This window comes from Rattus norvegicus, chromosome 8 (assembly GCF_021556685.1).
Source record: "Rattus norvegicus strain SHRSP/BbbUtx chromosome 8, alternate assembly SHRSP_T2T, whole genome shotgun sequence".
NCBI lineage: Eukaryota > Metazoa > Chordata > Mammalia > Rodentia > Muridae > Rattus > Rattus norvegicus.
Window position 1 is genome coordinate 129,573,107 of NC_141541.1, and position 21,549 is coordinate 129,594,655.

Genomic DNA, 21,549 nt, shown 5'->3' on the forward strand with positions numbered 1-21,549 from the left:
CAGAGCTATTCCAGGCTGTCAAAGCCCTAAAACCTCTCATTCTTCTGGAAATTACTAGGTATTCTCTGCACTGAGCCTGATGCACTATTCCACTGAGCGGGAAGGCCTGTCTGGGCATTGTGATGCCCCTGCCCACATCAGGGCTTGAAAGCCGCCAGTCACACTGCTGGTTTCTAACAAGTCCATTCTGGGTTCTCCGAGATCCTGTCTACTCACTGGCTTTAAGCTTGGTTTAGGATCCTAAACTGTGCTCTTTGTTGTCCATCCCTTGTGACTGTTTTTCTTTCTTAGCCAAAGTCTTTACCTTTGATACAAGAGGTCTCCAACCCCCCACCCCATTCCTGCAGTGCTAAGTGTTTCGTTCTGGCTGCATGGGCCCCAGGGGTCTTGTATGCCTCCCCTGGTCCCTCACCAGGGTCACAGGCTGGAGCCCGGTGCCTATCTTTATTTCTAAGGCAAGGCGGCAACTCACTTCCCACTGGGTGTTTCTTGGAATCCTTCTCTGTCTCTGCCCCAGACAGGCAGCCTCTGGTGGCTATCCCCAGGCTTCCTTCAGTAGGGTGTGGTCTCCCCCCCCCCCCCCCCCGTTGTATTCAGCTTCCCCTTACAAAGCCAGCTGTTCCCTGGTGGCTTCTCTCACAGTCACTCTAGAGTTTCCTCTCCCTATATAGAATTCTTCTCCCTTGGCCTCTTGATCTTTAGCCTTTTCTGTATGTTTCTGTTCCTGGCTTCCTCTGTGAACTTTCCCATTTTACAGAGGAATACATGATCCACTCAAAACAGATGCTATGCACCCCTTGTGTCAAGATTGGCTGAAACTTATGGGAAATAATTAGCCAACCAGGCCCTACGTTTTCCATCTTGTTAGTTTCCTGCTAAAAGACAATTCCCTGCTTTCCTTGTGGACTACAGAAGTTGTTTCTACTCCTATTACAAGGCCACATCCCATCTTTCTCTATAGGTGCACGCGTGCACGTGTGTGCGCGCGCACACACACACACACACACACACACACACACACACACAGTATACAATGTTCCCTTGCTGAGAATGAACACAAGCCAGCTAAGGGCAGACCTAGCCTCCCTTTCTCTCAAGAGACTTCAATATGCTTCCCATGCCACAAATGCTGGAGGGTGGGTCACAGGACATATGTGTGGGGAGAGCAATTCAGCTCCCATATTTGCAGCTTTCCTCTGGATTTCAGGGAGCTGAGGTCTGTGGGGATAGTCTATGCGGGGCTTCCATTCCCAGCAGTGCATATAGGTCAGAGGCAGGACAGTAGGCTGAGATAAGGTCCTGGGCAGTGGGGTTGGGGGCATAAGCTCCAGGGAAGCCTCTCTTGACCCAGGCAAATTCCTGTAGATTCTTCTGTTTCCCTCCACTCTTCCCTTCCTTTGCCCTCTCTCCTTCCTTCCAATAGGATCTTCCTATGCGGCCCAGGCTGGCTCCAAACCCTTCTCCTCCTGCCCCCACACCCCTATTGTCAGCCATTGATTGTGGCTTCTCAGCACACTGATAAGATATGAAGTCCCCCTCACGATCAAGGGTGGCCCTGTGCTGATTTCCTGCCTGCTGACATCCAGACCTTCCAGAGACGTCAGCTGCAGCCATCACCAGCTCACTCACCTGCAGCCTTTCTCTGTGGTCACAGGCAGGTCCTCCGCCCATGTTGTCCTCACTGTGACTTCACCGCACACTCTGAAAACATCACCACTGTTTCCGGTTTGGTCTTCCTTTTTGAAGTTTGGCTATTTTTAGGTCCTTTATTTTCCATGTCAATTTTAGAAACAGGCTTATTAGCTTCTACAGAAACACAGACCAGAGGCTGCCAAATTCCCCGTGATAAAGCTGTTCCAAATTTCGGTTACCAGAAGACTCCGCTGTCCTATGAAGGGGCAGCAGCATGGCCAGCAGTGATGTGTAGGTCACATTCCAGACTCCTGGGCTCCCGTTGGTCCTCACAGCAAAGGGCCACAGTCGCCCACTGCTAATGAGAGTACCTACAGCTCCACCATCGATGTCCTGCATCCGGGTGAGAAAGTCCCAGTTGCTGGGCATCTGTGACAAGGGCACACAGGTACAAGGCTCGAAACGTTGGTGCTTTGGGGTTGTGGCTTGTCAGGTGGATCAGAGGAGGGCTCAGCTGGGAGCTACTTCCTACTAACCGGCTGGGCAGGCTTTCCCAAGTGTCCTTCCAGCTCCCCGTAAATTCTGAGTTTTCCAACTGCTACAGGAACAACACTGGCCAGCCCTGCATGCTGGGTGAGGCCCCTCTGCTCCTCACAGTTCTTTCCCCGGTCAGTTTCCTCACATGCACACACCCTGGTCGGCATGAACAGGGCCTTGGTGGACCTCTGGTGCTTTCTCTGCACCCTGTCATTCCATGGTTCTGCCTATCCTGGGATCCTCAGCAGTCTTGGACTCCCTGAACCCTCTTTTGAAGGTGCCAATCTGGGCTCAGAGAGATGAAGGGGTCCCCCTGTCCCTGGAGCACTGGGCAGGTGGTAGGCATTATTTTAAAGTTAATGACAAGATCTTTACATTACTTTAGTACTTTTGATATTCATCCTCCTGTAAATAAGTATCAGAGGCTGGGAGATGTTGATTCTCCAATGAGTAACTATTGGCCTCTTCCTTGCTGCCCTAGCTGCCTTGAATAAAAGAACTGTCAGTCAAAAGCTGGGCTTGCCTTGTTTTGACACCAGACATCTTGAACATTACACAGTTCCTCGTGAAAAACACATGATGACTACAACTGAACACAGCAGCTTCCGTCTCAGTCAGGGCTGTCTCAGTTTGTACCAGACATTGGGGGTCACAATCTTAAGTGAGATCTAAGAAACTGATACCATCTTTTCCTGGGGCCAATGTGGAGTACTTCCCCTGGTGGCCTAGAGAGGCACTGCTGTGAGGGGTGCTAAAGGTTTCAAAGACTGTGACCTGTGTAGACACAAACCCTTATTTGCATCTGAGGTATGCTGTAATTAGTATAAACACCAGCCCTTATTTCCATATTACATGAGCCCCTGGTGTTTACCTGCTCCTGGGGGTGCTCTGAAGAAGGCACTGCCCCTCCCAGCAGCTCAGGCCACTTCTCCTCAGCTCTGGTTCTTACCAGCTCTGGTTCTTACCAGCTCTATGAACATCCTAGATGACTTACGTGGTTAACTGACAGTACTTTCATTTTTGACATTCTTAATGGCTTTACATTTTCATTCATTTCCCATTTTAAAATAGGGTGGCTTTTAGAAGAGGCCCCTTCCCTTACCCAGGAGTAGCTAGAACAGAGTTTCTGGAAAGAGCCAGCAGCTGCGAGATCCCCAAGTTGTTTTCACCTAAAGGTTTCTTCTGACTGGGGAACACTGGTGCTGTGGACAGGGAAGCAGGGGCAGTATTAGGCCCGAGTCAAAGTGCAGACGATGCTTATAGAGTTGGGTCACAGTCTGCCTTGCCCAGAGGCTCTACTCTTCCTTGCCATCTTCAGGATGCCTCAGCCTGCCTGCGGTCTCTGGGAACCTGGGCATGGATTTCTAGTACCCAGCTAATTGCTAGTGGAACAGGAGTTTAAAAGTCAGGCTGAGGGATTGTTGCGCCTTTGGAAGAGTTAGGATCACCTCCATGGCTTACTCCCCACCCTCTCCCTTTCATCTTCCTTCTTGGTTTTGGTTTTCCAGGCAATTTCTTAGTATATAGCCCAGGCTGGCCTCATACTTGTGGCTCCCCTGCCTCAGCTTCCAAGTGCTGAGATTGCAGGCTTACACTTCTGTGAACCAAGGAGTAGCTCCAAAATCTTTTAGGGCATTAAATAAGTGAAGACTTAAAAATGGTTAAGACCTGTGCCATAGTCTTTAGCTGCAAAGTGACCTGAGATGTCGCTCTAACCCAAACAAACCCCAAATCCCATGGGTTTCCTGAGTCTCCTGGCAGCTGTTTCCAGGTCTGCAGAGCTGCAGTGCTCATCGCAAGGAGCACTGCCCCTTGGTGAACTCTGAACTCTGAGGCGCAAGCTCTCATGGGTGTGGAGGGATCCTAGGGAAACAGACTGACATCTTGGGAGAATTGGTGAGTTACCACAGTCCACAGTAGGCAGAGAGGTAATCTGACGGTGGCCACTTCCAGCAGGAAGTCTTTGAAGGGTAAACATGGGTGTCCCCGCTCAAGTTAGAACCCACACACCACTGTGGTACATGGAAAGGTGGGGCTTTGGGGAAATGGCTAAGCCATCACGAGTTGGACCTTCATGAGCAAGATTAGTATTCTCATAAGACAGACTTGATGATTGAGATGCTAAGTGCCAGTGGCACAGTACTTCCCAAGCATCTGTGGGGCCTAAGACCCTTAATTCACAGCAGTGCACACACAAAAGAAAGAGGGGTTCTCCCCTTGTCTCTGTCTGTCTCTATGAGTGTCTCCCTTTGTCTCTCTCCCCCACACTCTCTCTCTGCTCTCTCTCTCTCTCTCTCTCTCTCTCTCTCATACACACACACACACAGAGAAAGAGAGAAAGAGAGAGAGAGACAGAGAGAGAGAGACACCGAGACAGAGACAGAGACACCGAGACAGAGAGACAGAGACAGAGAGAGACCTAAGCAAGACCCTCTGCCCTTACAATGTGAGCTTGCAGTGTCAGGGCTCTGTGTTTGAACGAAGCCCTCACCAGATGCAGAGTCCAATAGTGCCTTAACCTTGGGTTTCCTGGTCTGTAGAACTATAAATATCTATTGCTTATGAATCATTCAGAATAAGGCTTCTGCCGTCCACTGACTGAGCAGAGGCTGTGCCCACTTACTTTCTAGGAACTGCCTGTGTGGTGATTTTGTGGACTCACTGCTTTCCTCCAGTTTATAAGAAACAGGCAAATTATTCCTCAGCACAGTTTAATCTCTAAGCTTTTGTTCAAAGCTAGAATTTTAGCCTAAAATATATGGTTCTCACTGCCTAATTACCAACAAATTCATAGGACCCTGGTCATTCTCAGCAGCCACTGTGACAGAGGTTATTGCCTCCTCCTTCGGTTCTGGAGAGAAGAATGTTTTCCTCTATTTCTTTCAGGCACCATAGAGTTACGGTGAAATATCTAATTGAGGCATTCTCCAACTTGTGATGTGAAAAAAGGAGGAAAAGTCCAATCAACTCATAAACCAGCGTCTCTGCTGTCAGCCACTGAGAGCTCAGCCCAGCTCTGCCTCAGCCTCAGCGGCCTGAGCACACAGACCTGGGGGGCCATGAAACAAGAGCCTTAACTGTGGCTACAAAGAGTCAGGGGAGCCAAGGTGTGACAAAGGATGGTGGGACAGAGGGAAGAAGGAGGTGGGAGGAGGGGGGAGGGAGTGAGGGTGAGAGGGGGTGGGGTGCATGCACTGAGATGTCTGCATGGTGACTGTGACTCCTAGGTCACCTTGCTCATGAAAGGTTTCAAGACGAAGAAAAATTTAAAGTTAAGTAAAAATCATAACATTCAAGTGGGCGGACTCATTTTTGTTTCATCTTAAAGACTTCCTCTGACATGCACTGTTTGAGTTCAGGGATGAGAAAGTGTTGTGACACAAACCCACGGCTGTGGCTATTCGGGGCCTGAGTGAGCAGTTGTGGTGGTCACATCATTAAGAAGAAACATCCCACAGTCAATTTTCATTTCATTGTCTGTGTTAAAGGTCCAGGGTCCCACTTTAATTCTGGACCTTTAATTCCCTGCCCCTTCCTTCCTGTTCCTCCCCCTTATCTTCTTGTACAGGTGCTCACTCCTTAGTCTACACTGGTATGGGGCTCTGCAGCCATCTTCTGCCTCTGCCTCTGGAGTACCCTACCTGCCTGTCTTTGGGTTCTGTCTCACCATCATTAAAAAAAGAGAAAACAGCCTGCTTAGCACACAGGCTTCTTTGAAGAACATGAACACATTCAGGATCACGGATTGTGGCTCTTGGGCACAGGAAGAATCCCATTTTCATGGAAACTGCTCCGTGGTCCCTTTCCATGGCTCTTGGGTGGCCCTGGGTGGAATGGGGCCTTGTTTTCAGGCTGTTTTGGAAAATGGTGTGGCTCGTGCTGCTTGGGGCTCAGGGCACAGCTACTGCATACCAACGTAAGTGCATGCAGGTACCTTTATTGCCCATATCCACACATCGGTAAAACACTTGAAAGTCAGAACTAACTGTGGCCATGTGTTTGGAGGCTGCATTTAAAATGTTGGGGACCTCAACTCCAGTGATGTGAGTCTGAAACAATGTCATGCTGCTATACTGCTACAGCCTGTGCACGGCCCCGGCTGGCAAGGATGAGCGATGCGTGACACTGATGTGCTTACACAACCTGAAACCTTTTCTTCATCCTTCCTTACGACAAAGTCAAGATGCTAATTCCTCAACATTTCAAATCCTTTCCCCTCCTTTGAGAACATGGTATCTGTAGAATCGTGCTGGCTGATCCTCCTGCGACCACCTCTGGGTCACCCCAACCCACAATGCATACAGCCATGAGAGTTCTGCAGGGGTTGCCTGGGCATTCCAAGGCCATGTGACTTGTTGGTTTACACGTCTCTTCCACCCCAGTGCAGACTTGACCCAGTCCTCGGAGTCACAAGCTTAGGAATCCTACCAGAATCTCTTGACAATCTGATCTCATGCTGCCAAACCAAATGCAGATGCTCTTCCTCAGCTGCTGACACTGACCCTCTGCACAGACCTGGAATCTCCCTGGAGAGCAAGACTGGATTATCTCATCTTTTTGGGGAGGCTCACTTCAGCAGGTCAAGGGGAATGAGGGCACCCCAGACATGCCCTCGTGCCTCACTTCTCATTCATAGCTGATTCCTTGAAGGAAGAAACCCTGCTGCTTCTCTCAACCCCCCAGGGTGCGTTTCCATTTGTGATCCTACAGCACAGCAGCACTTACCAGTGGATTAGGCCAGAGCGCTGTGCACACACCCAGCTGCTTTCTAGCTACTTGTGGGCTGCAGCTGAGGGATCTCTAGTAAAAGCCAGCAGAGGCAACTTAGCAAGATCCTATCTGCAGATAAAGTGATAAGGTCCTGTGAATCTCTGTCGTAGCAGTTCCACCCCTGGTACCACAGGCCACTCATACTCATGTATGCACATGTACATATACACACACACACACACACATGCACACACATATGGCATCATTCATAGAAGAAGAGTGCTTTCTTTTGAGAATAGTCATTCAAATCCACAGTGGGCTGAACCCACGAGGAGGATCAGGGTTGGCTCTGTCTTCACTTTGCCTACTGTTAACAGAAAAGAGGCCTACATAATACATTAATGTACACATAAATAAATCAGTGCGAAACAAGTTTTGTACAGGACATACTTGAAAAAAGTCAACACATTAGTTCTGTACCCCCACCCCCTCCAAAAGTAATCTAGTTTGACTCTGTCTCTAATCAAAACAATCTCTATCCCACGTGAAAGCAGACAGGGTAGGAGCTGCCTCTCAGACATGTGGCAGTTTGCTTCCTCTCATCGTCAGGAAACCCAGCCTTGCAAATCAGCAATACGCCTGCAGTCGCTGCCAAGGCAATGCAAACAGAAAAGTGAAAATTTGCTGCAGGAGGGTGGCTCTTGGCACCTGAGGAGGGGTGGACAGCCTCTAGACAGCCACTTACTTTTCAAATAACACACACTAGGCCATGTCTTTCCCCTCCAGTGGCTTGGGGTCAAGACCTGCATTACCAAGTTAAAGTATCCTGCCAGAACTTCCCTGAGGGCTCTAAGTGGAGAGCCAGCAAGAAAGCCACCTCACAGTGACCAAGAGGCAATGTTTTTTTCTCAGGCACCTTTGAAAACAGGGAAACAACATTGAGGAGAGTTTTCAAGGTGGGAGGATGGGCTGCTGCAGCCTAAGAACAGGAAATGGTCTGGGATTCTGATGTTCGTTCTCCCCATGGCTTCCCCAGGAGGTCTCATTCACAGTCATGTTCTCTGTGAATGGTATCACCCAGAGCACTTGGTCAACTGTCCAGGAAACTTGTCACAGTAAAACAGCCTGAATCTTATCTCTTGGCCATTCTGGAAACCACAGGATCAGAATGACCCAGCTCCGAGATCCTCACCCAGCCAGAGCCACTCTTGGACCAGTCTGGGGAGGTGAATATGTGGGTTCATAAAACAGATCCAAAGACAGGTTACTTCAAACATCCATTCTGTATGTTAGCATTCTGTCTAAGCTCCACCCCCACAGTTACCTGGCAACAGCCAGGTTGGCCTGACACTATAAAAGGGGCTGCTCACCCCCTCCTCTTGCTCTCTTGCTCTCACCCTCTTCCCCCTTTGTCCCCTCTCTCCCCATTCCCTTCCTCCCTTCTCTCCACGTGCTCGTGGTCGGCCTCTACTCTTCCATTTCTCTATCCCCCACATCTCTGACCTACTACCCTCTGAACTCCCTTTCCCATGCCCTAAACAAACTCTACTCTATGTCGTGTGCCTGGTCCCTCAGGGGTTAGGGATGTCTCGGCATGAACACCGCTGAACATTACCCCCTCCCACTCCCTATCTTTTATAAACACAACACTGTATACCTTATAGGCAGAACTTTATTTGCCTATAAAGTTAGTTATTGATCCTGTAATCCCAGTGCTCAGGGGCTCAAACAGTAGGCATAAAGACAGGGCCAACCTGGGCTACAGAGTTGAGACCCTGTCTTTAAACAAACAAATAAAATGTTGTGAATGAACTAAAGGTTGGCATGAGACTTGGTGGTCCATACACCCAGGCCCTGTGAGCACTGGCTGCCACAGCACAGCCTGTAGGAACATTGACTGGACTGTAAATTCCGAGTGTTACTGCATTTTTGCAGTGAACAAGTCTTGGTTTTACCTAGTGTACAGCACAAAGAGGTGGAGATGGCTCCAGGGTGGTTCGGCAGCAGCAGTGTCATCTAAGTTCCAAGAACTGTGCTGGACGGAAGCCAGGACTCAGACAGTGGGAAAACATCAGTGATCCTGTCACTGACTCCATGGAGAAGGGTCCGCCTCTGGCTGTGCTTGTCCCTGTCCCTGTGATCAGGGACTCTTGGCATTTATGCTTCTGTGGGGTCTCTGTGGTTCTGTGTACCCTGCACAGAACTGCAGCAATGATGGTGTGTCTTTACGTAATCTTAAGGAAATTATGAAGGGAACTAAGAACACAGGGCCTCAGAGCCGAAGGCCTGGGGTGGGTGTTTGAATTTAGACCAGCTGTTCTGCTTTCATTAAAAAGAAAGAACCCCAGTCTGCCACTGTCCAGCTTCATCAACAGCTAACTTAGGGCAAAACTTGGGCCATGGATCACCCAGCTAGTCTCTTTTTCTGGGTTGCTGGTGCTTAGGAAGTCCTCCAAAATTCAGAGGCTTACCAGATCACTGTCTCACACTTAAGGTGGGACAGGAATTTGCAAGTGGCTGGGCAGCTGTGGTCAGAACAGAGCTCCTGAGAAGCCTCTGAGAGTGGAGTCAGACTGCAGTCTCCAAGCTGGCCCAAGGCTTGGAGGCGACTGCTGAGTACTTCACCTGCGATCTGCATTTGTAAGTGAAGCTTGTGGCCTAGAGTCATTCTTTTCTGTTGGCAGACTGGAGAACTCAATACTGTGACAGAGGACCTGGTCCTCATATTTGGGACTGTTTACTATCTGTTCTTCACAGAGAATGATCTGTCAACTCCTGGTGCAGAGAATCTGAGCTACTCAGGGGTGTTGGCAGCCATGTTCCTTGTCATGTGGCTGCCTGAGTGTCCTTAGGACCCAGCAGCCTTCTCTTCCCGAGAGCCAGTGATTCAGGAGCCAGAAAGCCAGAGGCCTTTGTTTTCATAACCTCGCCTGGAGTAGACCTGCCATCATGGCTGCAGTATTGTTCTGGACACTCAGAACCACAAGGACACAGGAACTCACAAAGGTATAAATACTGGGAGGCATAGAACACTGGGTCCATCTTGTAAGCCGACAAGCACAGACAGAGACGTGTTCTTACACTGTAACCTTAGGGGTTGAGTCAGGATCAGTAGGGCTTTCTTCTCCTAACACTCGCCAATCGAACAATGCAGGTAATGTCTGATCTACTTCATATTTAAGCTTCAACCATCGTATATGGTTGGGGTGACTCAGGGTCAGTGAGGGATTGGCTCCATGGACACCAGTGTCCTTGCACAAATGACCCAGCATCTCACCCACACAGCCTCCCTTAGTCATCTGCCAGTACCTACTACTGTGTGAACAGTACAGATGCAGCTGCGTGTGCAGTACAGCTTAGGGAGCAATGCCCCAGGGCACAGTCGACCCATGGACCCAGGGGGCTAACTGAAGGGAATATCTTTAGGATAAATTTTAATCGCTTGCATTTTTATTTTGCATTACAATATTGCTATTTATATTTTCAGAACCATCGTCAGTATGATTATTTCCTATTGATTGGGTGGTATTTTAAATAATTACTGGATTCAAACATTCCCTGAGTTCTGCTTTCTATGCCTCAGAGAAAGAGATGAGCAGACGTGCAATTCCTGGAGATTCCTCTAAAACGCCATGTTCCCCAGTCTAGCAACCACCACATTAGTGGCAGTCCCTTGTCTGTGGAAACACAGTCATAAGACACCCCAGGCAATGTAAATCAGTAGTAAAAACAGCATAGCTGCTTCTGTTTCAAAGGATCTCTAATCTTAGCAGTGAAAAGTTGAAGAATGTTTCACAGGGTACATCTCAACAGGGCCCATCTATAACCCGGCACTTAGCAGGCTGAGGCAGCCAAATGGTGAGTTGGGGGACAGCGCACTGAGACTCTTGCCCGGAACAACAATGACCTGTGTGTCCTTTGCATGTAGAGTGTTCCAATATGCAGATACAATGAGTGGAGGGTCATTCAAAAGTCAACGACTAGCATTTGGTAGCTTAAAAACATATGCGGGCTTCAACCCCGCAGGTGTTCATAACACAGCCTTCCCCAGGAAGCTCCAAGCTCAATAACTACAGGAAACCATATTTGTATTATCCTTTTCCTGAATAATTTCTTTTTTTTACCATAGTAGAGTACATGTAGCAAAGCTTTTCACCTCAGTCACGCATCTCATATCTGATGGAGAAACTAAGATGTACGGATTAAATTTTGTTTAGAGAACAAATGAGATCAGCAGCGACTGACAGGCTGCTCCCTGGGAAAAGCAAACACAGTCACGAGGCCTTTAGGAGCTGCAGCTCCATTTGAAGGAGTCATGTACATTGAGGACTTCTCTGGAGAATGGAGAATACAGAGGGAACTGCAGCCCAGCAGGGTACAGGGCTGCTCCACAGCCTGCATTTGCCAGGTTCTAGCAACCTGCATTGCCAGGTTCTAGAGGGCTAATGTAGCACCCGGCCTACTTTGTGGTCATTCTACAGACTTCGTAAGCTTTCCTCACTACCGATGGGACAGAATCTGAGTTTTACCAGGCAAGTTTTCCTGGGGTCCGTCTGAAGGGCTTATGTGGAACGACTCAGCACATTCCTCCCCTCAGCAATCCCAGGAAGGCACATGACTTGTCTCCATTCTTGCCTGTGTCTATTTTAAGACTCTCACTTTGTCATTTATTTAATGCACTGGTGTCTGAACTACGTACGAGCCAACAAATCTGAGGTTTTAATCAGAGACTACTGGATGCCAGGCCTTGTACTGTGTGGGACACTGCCTGGACCTGGGGACTTCACGGTTCACAGAACAGACAAAAGCCTGACCAAGGACAGTGGCCCCATCACACAGTGGCAGGAGATGGAGACCCTGAGACCCCAAAGCGAGAGAAGAATGGCAGAGGAAGTGAATGAGCCACCCAGGAGCCAACATCTCCTCCTAGGAGCAGACACAGCCCCTCCCCCAACCCCCCTACTCTTTACACACAGAGGTTAGAGGGTGTGCGGGGTGGGGACACCAAGTGTCCTGCTCCTTCAGTTTTCTACATCCCCCTCCAGGCACTGCCTCCCACTGAACCTGGAGCGAGGGTGGCATCCAGAGAGCCCCGCACAGCGCTCTGTCCACACAGCGCTGGGAGTACAGGCCTGACATGGCCACATCCGGCCTCTGGTTTCTGTGGTACTTGGGTACTAACTCAGGTCACATTAGCATAGCAAGCGCTCACCCACTGAGCTACCTCTCCAGCACCTGTGAGGATGTTTATCATGGTGTTTGTGCAGGCACAGGAAGGATATACTGAAGAAGCTAAGGCAGAAAAGTCTAGAAGGTTAATTCATTAGCTGAGGCAAAGCTACTGTGGGAGAAATCACCAAGGAATGGCTAACAGACCCCACTCAGAGGCTTCTGGGAGTCACCCAGGTGTGAGGGATTTTACTCGTGTGTAGCTCATTTATCCGTAGGATACACCAGATGCCACAGCCAACACCTAGAATTTCCAACTGTGGAGGACCATGGAGAAAGTTGGGGTTGCTTCCAAGGTCCAATCCTACTTGCTTCTCTGCTGGCTAGTTTTATGTCAGTCTGACACAAACTGCACTGATCTGGAAAGAGGGAACCTCAAATGAGAAAATGACCCCACCAGATTGGCCTGTGGGCAAAGCTGTGGTGCACTTTATTGGTTGATGATTATTGTGGGCGGGTCCAGCTCAAGGTGGGTGGTGCCACCTCTGGGCTATTGGTCCTGAATGCTACAGAAAGCAGGCTGGGTCAGACAATTAGGAACAAGCCAGTAGGCAACAATGCATGGTCTCTGCCCTGACTTTTGTCAGCAATGGAGTATGACCTGAGAGTTGTAAACTGAAATAAACACTTTCTTCCCCAAGTTGTTTATGGTCAGGGTGTTTGATCACAGCAATCAGAACTCTAAGACACCACCCAGATGTGGCTGCAGGTGTCACACAAGGTGCTCAGGAATGAGGAGGTCCTTGTTCCCACCTAGCATCCCTGTCTCCCCTCAGCACACTGTCCCAGTATATCCTCATCATGACCTTATGGCCTGTGTGGTAGGCACCATCTCTCCTGAGCCCTGTGGAATAGCAAGAAGAACAGAGCACAGGTAGCACAGGTATAGACTTGCCCAGCAACTTCACAGGCCTCTGAGGTGAGCTGTGTGGCCCAGGAAGAGGGATGGGCTGACTCGGAGGGCACCAGGCTCCTCAATCTCTGCAAAGCGGAGCTCACCTACTGGACGTGGACCTGCTTTTAGGACTTGGGCACTGGGCCTTCCCTACTCAAGGCCCAGGGACTTCCCAGTTCTCACAGCTGTCGCTTCTTTATTGGACCAAAACAAACGTCTCTGACTTGAGAAACTTTAGGTTTACAAGTCTTAGATTTCTAGATCAATACAATAGGCAGCGTAGTCTCCACACACCCTCTGACATTTCATTCTGTGCTGGGTGCCTTTGCACCCTCATTCTCTGTGTGAAACCTTACAGGTTTTGTTAAAGATGTGTTTCCCATACCTCAAGGACACAGAAGTAGAGAAAGGGAGATACCAGAGAAATGGTTAAAATGTATTTAACACCAGAAAACCAAGACAATATTCATTCTTCCTGTGTTGGGGAGGGAGGGAAGCCAGGGCACCACACATGCTTAGCAGACTCTACCCTCCTGAGCGCTATCCCAGCTAGACAGGCAGTGTGGATGAGGGCTGAGCACCAACCCTCTGGGCAGCAGTCCTGTGCTGACTTGGGCCCTTGTCTTGTTCTTTGAGCTGATTTCAGTGGCTGCCATCTTCCTGGGAGGCTCTAGGCTTCCATCCTCACTGCCTGGAGTAGCTAGCTAAGTGCTACGGATTGCTCTGGGATGTGTACTGGACTCCAGTTACCAAATGGATCTTGGATAAACTTTCTGTTTTTAGTTGGATCTTTAAAAAGGACTGGATACCAAGTAAGCCAATTTATAAAGAAACACAAATATCGGGTGGTGGTCTCTGTCAGCCCATCTGCCCAAGTTCTTCCTGAAGGTCTCAACTGAGCTGAGCTATTTCAAATGCCCTTTGTAAAGCAAATGAGTTCACCTGTTTGCTCTTTTTATCCATGTCTAGTTCGCCTGTGTGCTTAGGAATGCAAGTTTCCTGCCGTGAGGGACTGAGCTCTGCTTCTAGCACTTTCCTTCCAAGTTCACTGCAAAACAGTTTGTCCCTGGGAGGTTCAACAGAAGGTGCTGAGCGCCTCCAACTCCAGACCCGGGTCTGCGAGTCAGGATTGTTGGTATGCTGGCCCAAAGGCCAACCCCATTCCAAGCGCAAACCCATCTCCTGACAGGGTTGGTGGCAGAGGCTGCCTAAGCTCGACTGTGCCTGGCTCTGGGGTGGGAACCGAGGAGGCAGGGCAACAGGAGGTAAGCAGAAGCCTCTCTTGTGGCAGAGGGCAGAGCAGGGAGTTGAAACCACAGCTAGTTACAAGATAGAGGCTGGAACGAAAGGCTAAGAAGGCAGAAACCACAAGCTCTATGAAAGGCACTTGGCAACTGAAGTGCTGAGAGGCACAAGCAGGGTCATCTGAACATTCTGGGATGTCCCCTTCTCCAGCAGTGAGGCTAACTGGGAGGGATGAAGAAAAGCTGAGCTCTCCCCATGTTGTTCCTGCCTATTTGACTGACAGGGAGTTTCCCCAAGACTAAATACCTTTTCTTTTTTTAATTTACAAGTGTGTGTGGGGGCACATGTGTATATGTGCATGTGTGGGTTTGGCTGTGTGGTGTGTTTGTGCACAGATTGTGGGGACATGCAGAGGCACAAAGTCAATGTCGGGAATCACCCTCTATGTAGTTCATTGAGGCAGGATTTCCCAGTCATCCCACACTTCCTTGCTACAGCTCATCTTGCTGGCCAGCTTGCTCTGCAGATGGGTCTCTATCTCTGTTTTCTGATGCTGGAATTGCAGGCCAGTCGCCATGTGGGTTCTGGAGTCTGGTCTCTGGTCTTCATGTTTTAACTACTGAGCCATCTCCCCAGCCCAAGATAGCATTTTCTAATTCCAGGACACTTTAAAAATATCCTTCATACAGATTATCCATGCTATTTTAACAAGTTACCATCTAAAGACTTTATGTTCTCATTTTTCTGTAAATGGAAAATTTCCAATAATATTTAAAACTGCTTATTTTGCGTGAAAGAAACATTATTTTATATAAAACTTATATCCTGTCTCCTTACCTTTTGGGGGACAGCATTTCATTATGCTGTAGTCCTGGCTGCCTTAGAACCCAAAGCTCAGATGCCATCCAGCGTCCTGCTGCTCTCATAACACCTTACGGATTTTAGCTGTGTAACCCTCCATGTCTGCAGTCTGCCACGTGACCGGTATAGTTCTCTAGAACTCAGATCTCCACCACAGGGAGGTTTTACTGTGGAGCACTAGGAGCTTGAACGAGGCTGAGTTTCAGGTAAGAACACACCGGACCCATTTCTCTAGCAAACCCCAAAACTGAGTCTTGTCATCCACCATGGCACAACCAGCCCAGCTGTCTGGGACCAGGTTCTCTTGTCTCCTCTTCTGGGCCGAACCCCCACATCCAGCCATGGTACTCTCCTAACAAGGGGGAGGTCCACATCTGTAACACTGCCCTGAGAGCCCTTCCTTCTCAGAGGGTCAGCTACGGTGAACTCTTCTCATGTTTCCCCCTCCAGTTAAGTATGGTGTGGTGCTCAAGGTGTTGGAGCTGAAGTGGGTTCTCAAGAAGACACTGCCCACTCCACTGCCTCCATTGCCTTGTTGTTTAAACTGAGACATGTCACAGGAGACGACCACTCTGAGCATCTAGAAACTCACTGTCTTCTGGTTCTTCTCCTCACAGATAGAAAATCGCCAGTGGTGAATCCCACTGTGGGTAAGCTCTCCCCTTATTCTCCCCCTGACTTCTCTCTCTCTTCCCCCCTACCCCTCTCCCTCTTCCTTTCCCCTCCCCCCACCTTCTCTTTCATTTGGTAGGACCAGGAAACAATCTTCTATGCTGTTTTTCCTACTGATTTACATTGCCTGGGGTGTCTTATGACTGTGTTTCCACAGACAAGGGACTCCCTCTAATGTGGTGGTTGCTAGACTGGGGAACATGGTGTTCTAGAGGAATCTAGTAGTCTCCAGATAAAAACCTCAGATTTGTATTTACCGTTTCCCATTGCTTGGCTATTTCTACTTGCTTAACCGCGCCCTTGCTGACATTATAGGTCTGGGCTGTGCTAGCCCATCCTCCGCCCGAGTCCTCTGTGTTTACTCACTGAGTCAGTGCTAAGGGAAACACAGTGACTTGGCTCCTGTGCTAGAGGAATACAGTCCGACAGCGTCTCCAGGCGCACGGCTCTTACCTGCTGCTTGAGTGCCTCCAAAGACTCGAATTCCAGCCTGGCCAGTTTCATCTGGATGTGGCGTGGTTTATCAGGGATGGCAAAGGCAAGTATGAACTTCAAAGCCAAGAGTGCGTGCTGTGAAGAGAAAGACCTCATGTTGAGACTTCCACCCACCTATCGCCATCAGAGAGGTTAGATCATAAAGGACGTGAACTCTTCCTGTTAACTTTGGGGACTCTTGAGTTAGTGGCCTCTGACATATCACTGACTAATCAGGACAGGAGTTCACTGGCTGACTCTGGTATAGTCCATCCAACCATTACTGGCTTATTTTGTTTTACTCTTTGAAAGTAAGTTCTTGTCATAAACTGATACCATGTACACTCTTGGTGCTTTGTAGAAAAGTAAAGCTTGTTCCAAAGCCATCCAGAGAATTCTTGACCTGCACATTGGTGAGCAATAAGCTGGTGCCCGGCACTCTTCATCAGCTCCATCCTCTGTCCACCACCGCTCATCTGAACCACAGCCGGGGCCATAGCCGGTGTAAATGCTCAAATTCTCTACACCCCCAGATGTCTGGTGTGGCTTTTTTTATGACATGACCATTGTTAAACATTGATAGAATAACTGAACCTTAAACTGGTCTCTCCACACACAGCAGTTAAGGACACAGACTCCGTGTACCCTTTCAGACCTTAGCAATTGAGGACCACTCCCTTCCTCTCTAGCATCCTCAATGCCTCATAATATGACGTGCAATTTACATTCAGGCAGAGAGCATTGCCTCTACTGAATCCCACAGATGCACGGCCCCACCCAAAAGACTTTCTCCAAACCCATGATTGTCTAGGGTCTCATATAGAGGTTCAACACCCTCAGATATCTGAATCACCAGAGAACAAAGCATGGGGTAAGGGAGAGTGTGAATGACTGAGAACATCAAAAGATGGGAATCTTTAAAGGTAAAAAAAGAAAATTAGAAGGTGGTAAAGAAGCCAAAGAGAGACAGACAAGTTAAGTTACACTACTGTTGACAGGAATAAAGATAGGTGAAGGAAAATAAAATAAATTCTTTAGAGGAGAAATAAACAGTGACTCCTGGGGAAAGGGCAGGAGGGCACTGGAGTGGGAGGGGGCACAGGAGTGGGAGAAGGGGGTACAGGAGTGGGGGAGGGTGGGAGGGCACAGGAGTGGGAGGGGCACAGGAGTGGGAGAAGGGGGTACAGGAATGGGAGAGGGTGGGAGGGCACAGGAGTGGGAGGGGCACAGGAGTGGGAGAGAGAGGAGGGCACAGGAGTGGGAGGGAGCACAGGAGTGGGAGGAGAGCACAGGAGTGGGAGAGTGTGGGAGGGCACAGGAGTAGGAGGGGCACAGGAGTGGGAGGAGAGCACAGGAGTGGGAGAGAGAGGAGGGCACAGGAGTGGGAGGGGGCACAGCAGTGGGAGAGAGTGGGAGGGCATAGGAGTCAGCATCATGCTAGATTTGAGCATGTCGTAACCAGAAGACCTAGAAATTAGTAGGCTCCTCAGCCTCACCAAGTAGACAGAGACCACTAACCACAGGACAGCACAGGCTGGGGTACCACAGCACCTATGGTCAGGTCCTCCTACAAGACACTGCAAATCCATGAATCATCTTTTCCTCATGTGTCTGTCATTTCTGCATGGTGTATGGTAATACACAGATGTGGTCATCTATAAAATCACTGTGTTAACTGTCTTGTCGAATCCAACCCCCTGGCTACTTTCAGCCTATTTTGGGCCTCAGGTCAGTTTGCCTGTCATCTATGTTTCAGAAGAAAAATAACGTTGTGATGAATGTCTGTGTCCTTCAATCACAACCTAAAAATCAGGCCATGCCTGATTACAAATAAAAAAAGATGGTGGGTCAGGGACACAGTTCGTGTGCTTCTCAACATGCTCGAAATCCTGGATTTGACCCAAAGTGCCCCAAGAAAATGAGATAAAAAAAACCTCCTTTTGAATTTTTGTGTGAGGAAGTACATGCGAGAGCTTGATTGTGTGTGTATATGTGTGCGCGCATGTGTGTGCTCATGTGTGTGCATGTGTGTACTTCTGTGTGTGCACATGTGACGGATAACCTCAATGTCTTCCTCAGACTCTGTCCACCTTTCTTTTTTGAAGCTGTATAGCTCACTGGCCTGGAGCTTGCCAAGTAGGTGAGGCTGACTGACAAGGGAGCCCCGAGGCTCTACCCATCTCCACCTCCCCACTGCTGGCATTAAATATGCCTGGATTTTCTTTTCTTTTCTTCTTTTTTTTTTCTTTTTCTTTTTTTCGGAGCTGGGCAAGCGCTGTACCACTGAGCTAAATCCCCAACCCCACGCCTGGCTTTTCTACATGTGCTACAGGGTTTGAACTTGGGTCCTTATGCTTACGAGGCAAGCACTTACCGGTTGAGTCACCTCCTCAGCCCACCCTGTGAAAGTCTCATTCTAACAGTGGGCATCTGCCTGCACAGATGTTTGTCTATTCTTTTTTCTTTTTTCTGTTTTTAATTTTTTGGTATTCCCAAACTGATCTTAGGTCCTGTCATGAAAGTGAAAAGGACAAGGGAACTACAAAATCTGGTAGCACACAGGGACAGTGAGGTTCCTTCCCTCTGTCTTCTGGGCACTGCCGTTCTCAAAAGCTCAAAGCACAGGGGTGCTAACTCATGGCACTGGAATGAGGGGAAGCTGAGGGCTGTGTTTAACATTTTAAAACCACTTAAATGCCTGCTATATGCTGAAGTAATTAATTTCTTTAAATAGAAATGGATATACACCACTTTGCCTGCTCTTCAGATACCTTAGCTGGCTCTCCCTGGCAACCTGGTACTCAGCAGGTGCAGAAAAGCCACCAACACCTGCAGAGTCATTAGTAGAAAAGGAAGAGGACACTATAAAAATAGACTCACAGATGCTGGGGTTTATAATTAATGACAATCTCTACCACACTTTGAATGCCATCCTTAGATAAAACATGGATATTTTAAGGTCCCCAAAGTTTTGTAGCACACAGAGGTTTACCTTGAAGATGCTAGACATCGGCTCACTGTACGCATCTCTGCTCACAGCCACAAGGAAGTGCACAAGGCTGAGCCCAGATGCAAAACAGTGGAAACTGGACTGCACCAAGATGGACATGTACAACCCAGAGAAGCAACAAACCGGATTTATAGACGCCGCTGTACACGTGGTAAACCTGATGCTGAGTGAAGAAGACTGAGCTGTTCAGAACCCCAAGCCTTGACTATGTATCCAAGCTTCCCTAGAAAGGGAGGACACACATACATGCACCACTGTGGGAGCCCACACAGGAAGAGGGGATGAATGGAAACTGGGCAAAGGTGTGTGCACCATGGACAGAGGAGCAGGGCTGGCTCGGTCAGCACACCTGAGGTGGCAGTGGTCTACACACGGCATTTTTGGGAATGGAGTAGAAGAGCCAAGGCTTTCTAGTATTTCTTACTTGTAAGTCTTGCTCAGAGATGTACACAATATATTGTGATGGAGCACAAAACAGAATATCACCATTCTGTAAGCTTGACATGTGTTGGCACCACCATTAACTCAATTTGTGGATGACATTTCATGGGAACTCGGGTAAGCTACCAAAAGAGAAACAGCTAATGTAGAATCTGATGAGGGAGGCGGCGTTGGTAGAATCTGATGAGGGAGGCGGCGTTGGTCACACTGGAATAATTCAGAGAGGAGAGGAGACAAAGATGGCTTGAAGACTTGGAAGTCAACACAAAGATTAACTCGTGTCTGAGTTAATTCAGATGAGCGCTCTTACTGCAGCACGTGTGGGTCACATGTGCATTTCTCTGTGTTTGTCACATGTCCAGGACTATGTGTGCTTCACCATAAGACAGATGTGTATTTCCTATGAGCCACAAGATCATCACACACTTCAAGGAGCTCGGTGCCAGAAATGAAGCGAACACCCTTATGGGCTCAGTGGGGTAACATCTGAAACACTGGCAGGCACAGTGGAGACTCGGTCTCTAGTGTCTACAAGGAGTCTCTGGAGCTCAAGGTCTGGTCAGCCAGCACAGGGGTCCCCAGTTCCTACTCCAGTGGAAATTTGGCAGCTTTGGTCATTAATGATTCTCTGTCTTGTCACTGAGTGACATGGAGCTGGTGACAGACAATGAGAAGGAGCACATGGGAGAAGGATGGAATGGCCACTGTTCTGAGCTTGCGACCCATACAAGGGAGATAACATAACCCCATGCACCTGTGCTACCCATACAAGGGAGATGACATAACCCCATGCACCTGTGCTACCCATACAAGGGAGATGACATAACCCCATGCACCTGTGCTACCCATACAAGGGAGATGACATAACCCCATGCACCTGTGCTACCCATACAAGGGAGATGACATAACCCCATGCACCTGTGCTACCCATACAAGGGAGATGACATAACCCCATGCACCTGTGCTACCCATACAAGGGAGATGACATAACCCCATGCACCTGTGCTACCCATACAAGGGAGATGACATAACCCCATGCACCTGTGCTACCCATACAAGGGAGATGACATAACCCCATGCACCTGTGCTACCCATACAAGGGAGATGACATAACCCCATGCACCTGTGCTACCCATACAAGGGAGATGACATAACCCCATGCACCTGTGCTACCCATACAAGGGAGATGACATAACCCCATGCACCTGTGCTACCCATACAAGGGAGATGACATAACCCATGCACCTGTGCTACCCATACAAGGGAGATGACATAACCCCATGCACCTGTGCTACCCATACAAGGGAGATGACATAACCCTATGCACCTGTGCTACCCATACAAGAGAGATGACATAACCCTATGCACCTGTGCTACCCATACAAGAGAGATGACATAACCCCATGCACCTGTGCTACCCATACAAGAGAGATGACATAACCCATGCACCTGTGCTACTTGTTACTTAAGACTGAAATCCCGTAAATTCTGACCATGCTGACCTGCACTCCTCACCCAGAGACCCCTTACAATGAAGACTGTTACTAGTACTCTGCAGATGTGGTTCCTGAGAGAAATGAAATACACTGTAGGCCCACTGATAAGTATTTCAGGAACACAAAGCTGGTTTTACAGGAGAAAGTTAATGTCAAACAACACACTGTTCTCAGGAGACAAATGCAGAAAAGTTTTGACATGGAATATTCACTCATTATGGAAACCCTCAGCAAACTACAAACAGAAGGAAATATCTTCAACTTAAACAGCACATCTAATTCTGGGAATGTAGCCCAGTGTCAGGGGAAAGATGAGCAGATACAGGAGCTGGGGAGATGGCTCAGGA

The 21,549-nt window shown here is 48.7% G+C and overlaps 1 protein-coding gene and 1 long non-coding RNA gene across 10 annotated transcripts in view; one reads left to right on the forward strand and one right to left on the reverse strand.

The window, feature by feature from the left end:
• Ano10 (anoctamin 10) overlaps nucleotides 1-21,549 on the reverse strand; it is a 120,743-nt gene that overhangs the window by 8,846 nt on the left and 90,348 nt on the right. For all 7 annotated transcript variants that reach the window (XM_087561619.1, NM_001447084.1, XM_087561621.1 and 4 more), the window contains one exon: nucleotides 16,235-16,351. In XM_087561619.1, the coding sequence (XP_087417745.1) occupies nucleotides 16,235-16,351 (117 nt within the window). The remainder of the gene's footprint in view (nucleotides 1-16,234; nucleotides 16,352-21,549) is intronic.
• On the forward strand, nucleotides 1,817-19,786 carry LOC148004396 (uncharacterized). Of its 3 annotated transcripts, XR_015628167.1 has the most exons (6): nucleotides 1,819-2,080; nucleotides 5,056-5,276; nucleotides 15,100-15,315; nucleotides 15,727-15,759; nucleotides 16,097-16,407; nucleotides 19,295-19,786. It is a non-coding gene; the product is annotated as an uncharacterized LOC148004396 (long non-coding RNA). The 3 variants fall into 3 exon arrangements; XR_015628166.1 differs by lacking the exons at nucleotides 5,056-5,276; nucleotides 19,295-19,786 and having other exon boundaries at nucleotides 1,817-2,080; nucleotides 16,097-16,337; XR_015628165.1 differs by lacking the exons at nucleotides 1,819-2,080; nucleotides 5,056-5,276; nucleotides 19,295-19,786 and having other exon boundaries at nucleotides 14,342-15,315; nucleotides 16,097-16,337.